This window comes from Arachis duranensis, chromosome 10 (assembly GCF_000817695.3).
Source record: "Arachis duranensis cultivar V14167 chromosome 10, aradu.V14167.gnm2.J7QH, whole genome shotgun sequence".
NCBI classification, from domain to species: Eukaryota; Viridiplantae; Streptophyta; class Magnoliopsida; order Fabales; family Fabaceae; genus Arachis; species Arachis duranensis.
In genome coordinates this window covers 13,691,534-13,695,431 of record NC_029781.3, presented here as the reverse complement: position 1 = coordinate 13,695,431, position 3,898 = coordinate 13,691,534, and the positions used below count along the sequence as shown (strand labels likewise).

Here is a 3,898-nt window from a genome sequence, read left to right as displayed (position 1 = left end):
ATGAGTCTCTAAACCCCATGGTTGGGGGTGAGGAGCTCTGCTGTGTCTTGATGGATTAATGCAATTACTACTGTTTCTCATTCAATCATGCTTGCTTCCATTCTAAGATAATACTTGTTCTTAATCCGGATGAATGTGATGATCTGTGACAATCATCATCATTCTCAACCATGAACGTGTGACTGACAATCACCTCCGTTCTACCTTAGATTAAGTAGTTATCTCTTGGGTTCTTTAATCGGAATCTTCGTGGTATAAGCTAGAATTGATGGCGGCATTCAAGAGGATCCGGAAGGTCTAAACCTTGTTTGTGGTATTCTGAGTAGGATTCAATGATTGAATGACTGTGACGTGCTTCAATCTCCTGAAGGCGGGGCGTTAGTGACAGACGCCAAAAGAATCACTGGATTCTACTCCGGTCTGATTGAGAACCGACAGATGGAATGTCGTGCCGTGACAGGGCATTAGGAATCGTTCCAATGAGAGGATGGGAGGTAGCCATTGACACCGGTGAAACCCTACATACAGCTTGCCATGGAAGGAGACTTGCGTGACTGAAGAAGAAGACAGTAGGAAAGCAGAGATTCAGAAGATGGAGCATCTCCAAACCTCAACCTATTCTCCATTACTGCAAAACAAGTAATCATTTCATGTTCTTTTGCTTTTCACAATCAATCCTGATAATTTCTGATATCCTGACTAAGATTTACAAGATAACCATAGCTTGCTTCAAGCCGACAATCTCTGTGGGATCGACCCTTGCTCACGCAAGGTATTACTTGGACGGCCCAGTACACTTGCTGGTTAGTTGTGCGGGATTGCAAAAGTGTGATTGCAATTTCGTGCACCAGCCTACTACTAGGTTAATTAGTAGTGAGGTTAGACCTTATGTGTGGATGTTGACCAAACCATTTAACTTACTTCAAGTATAGAAGTAGATTTAATGAGCTTGGCTCCTCATAATTGTCAAGATATGGTTATTAGACAAGGATAGTGACCCTAATTCCCATGTCTAGCCAAGAGTTATTTTTATCATTCTTATTTGGAAAACCAAAAATCTTTATTGCCTTGCCTTAGTTATAGTTATTGTTTAGTTGAGAGTAGAATTAAATTGAATGTTCTCTTCTTAGTTTGAATTTGCTCACATCTTGCTTAGTTATTCGGATTAGTTCCTTGCATTTTAGATTACTTGTTTGCTAAGATTCCTAGTTTACTTTCTTGCTCATGACTTACAACCCCGGATTTCTAACCAATATTGAAGCACATGTTTGCCCATTCCTTGTGAGACGGCCCGAGGTTTGAATATTTCGGTTACTTTATTGGGGTTGAACTTGTGACAACCAATTCCTTTCTAAATTTGATCCTCGAGGATTGTTGTTGGTAGAGCTATACTTGCAACGCAACTTCATTGAGAAATTCTCTTCCGACGCTATTCCCGTGCGCATCAAATTTTTGGCACCGTTGTTGGGGAATGGTTGCAACATATGCCTTGATATTGGTTATGTGAATATGTGAATATTGTAGATAGTTTGTTTGCTTTCAATACTCAACTATAGTTTAGCTTCTTTTATTTTGTGCTATGACTCTCAAGTTTGATGACTCGGTCTCAACCAAATTCTAGCTTAGCCGATTTTGATCCCGAGATTGAAAGAACTTTGTTACACAGTCGGCAAGCTAGACGGCGGTTGGACTATATGGCTAGTACTTCGGCCTCTCTTGAGGAACATACCGAATCACTAGACGGTACCGAGAGTGACTTGGAGTCCGCTACTTCCTATTCTTCTGTTGGCACTACTAATACATCTTTGCATCCTATAGGTGAACCATACATGGCGGAGCCATGCCGGATCACTTTACATGAGCAAGGAGCTCCAGATATTGTACTTCAACCATTGCAAGCAAGGTATCCTAACATTGATCCAAACTTTGAATTGAAGAGTAGCTTGATAAATCTACTACCTAAGTATCATGGGTTGCTGGGTCAAGACCCCATTCGACATCTAAAGGATTTTCAAGCTGCTTGTTCTACAGCTTGAAGGCATGGAGCCGATGAGGTGGCTATCATGGTTTTCGCCTTCCCTTTCTCTCTTGAAGCGCAAGAAAAGACATGGTTTTATTCGCTACCAGATGAGATTGCTACCAATTGGGATTTCTTGAGAAGAGAGTTTCTAGATAAATTCTTCCCACCGGAGAAAACCGACTACATCCGGAAGGAGATTTCGGGTATAATGCAAAGAGACCAAGAGAGTTTGTACGAGTATTGGGCTCGGTTCAAGAGGCTATTAGAATCTTGTCCACACCATGGAATGAATACTCACTTGCTCATTAGCTACTTCACCGGAGGTCTTTGTGTGGAAGATAGAAGATTGCTCACCGCTTCTAGTGGTGGTTCCCTCTCAAAAAACAAGACGGAGGGAGAAGCTTGGAATTTGATAAAAGATGCTGCCGAAGCTACACAACATACAAGGGTGAGAAGTAATCCTCGCAAAGGTGTGGTAGAACCGTCTCCTTCTGAATCAAGCCTAACCAAAGTACTTGGGGAGATGACCACCATCCTCACGCAAATACAAAAGGATCAAAAGAAATTCTACTCTATCCAAGCCGTCCAAGCTCCACCTCCAGTTGCTCAACTTGAAGGCCCTCTTGGGATTTGTGGTTTGTGCTCTAGCACTACACATTACACCGATCAATGCCATCAAATTCAAGAGGAACATGCCATTGTAGTGGCCAATGTGAATTACAACAACCGTCCACCCTATCCTTCTCAAGGCCAAAACCACAACCCTCATGGTAGTAATCAACATCAAGGGTGGATGAATAATGCACAAGAGAGCAATCAAAACCAAAGATGGAACAGCTCTTCTTCTCATCACAACAACAACCAATCTTCATCTCAATACCACCATAACAACAACAACTACCAAGCCAACCAAAATCACCACAACCAAATCCAAAATAACTACACCAAGTACCAAGCACCACACCATAGACAACAATCTAACCAAACCTCTCCATCTCCCACCAATCAAGTTGACGAGCTTAGAGCCACTGTGGATAAACGGGATGAGGGCTATAAAGCTCAATTCGAGGCCATGAGTGCTCAATTGGTCAATCTTACTGACATGATTTCGAAGATGTCCATGTCCTCCTCCAACAATACCAACCAACCCTCAAGTTCTTCTAACCTTCCATCCCAACCCCAACCAAACCCAAAGGGCGGTCTCAACGCCATCACTCTACGGTCGGAAACTACATTGGAGGAGATACCTCCAAGGGTCTTGGAGGACATTGATGAGGAAGAAGTGATTGTTGAAGCTCCACATGAAAAGGGGGAGGTAGACAAAAGGCATGAGGGAGAAGGAGTAAACCTTAAGGAACCTAAGAGGAAAGCTCTAGTGGATGAGTCCATCCCTATTCCATTCCCTTCCATGGTGAAGAAAGCAAAGAAGACACCGGAATTTGATTTGAACATGCTTCAAGTGTTCAAGAAGGTTGAGGTAACCATACCACTTCTTGATGCTATTTAACAAATTCAAAAGTATGCAAAATTTTTAAAAGACTTGTGCACACACAAGGTTAGGATAGGAGAATTGGAGACATTATCCTTGGGTAGTTCAATTTCTTCCTTGATGGGACCTATTCCAAAGAAATGTGGTGACCATTGACCTTGTTTGGTATCTTGTTGTATTGGTGGAAGCACTTTTCATGATTGTATGTGTGACCTTGGAGCTTGTGTAAGCATCATGCCGCTTTCTACTTTTGTGCGGTTGGATTTAGCTCCATTAAAGAAGTCGGTGGCAAGGTTTACCTTAGCCGATAAAAGTGTGATCACGGTAACAGGGATAGCCGAAGATGTACTTGTGGAAATCAAGGATTTGGTCTTTCCGATTGACTTTTA

The 3,898-nt window shown here is 42.3% G+C and overlaps 1 protein-coding gene across 1 annotated transcript; it reads left to right on the top strand.

Annotated features, from left to right (window-relative positions):
• Positions 1 to 2,063: 2,063 nt before the first annotated feature.
• LOC107469182 (uncharacterized) lies at positions 2,064 to 3,527 on the top strand. Its single transcript, XM_016088565.1, has one exon. The coding sequence runs from the start codon at positions 2,064 to 2,066 to the stop codon at positions 3,525 to 3,527; it is 1,464 nt and encodes a 487-aa protein (XP_015944051.1).
• The last annotated feature ends 371 nt before the right edge of the window (positions 3,528 to 3,898 follow it).

Coding starts and splice junctions, on each gene's coding strand:
- LOC107469182 (XM_016088565.1), top strand. CDS start 2,064: ATGGTTTTCGCCTTCCCTTTCTCTCTTGAAGCGCAAGAAAAGACATGG.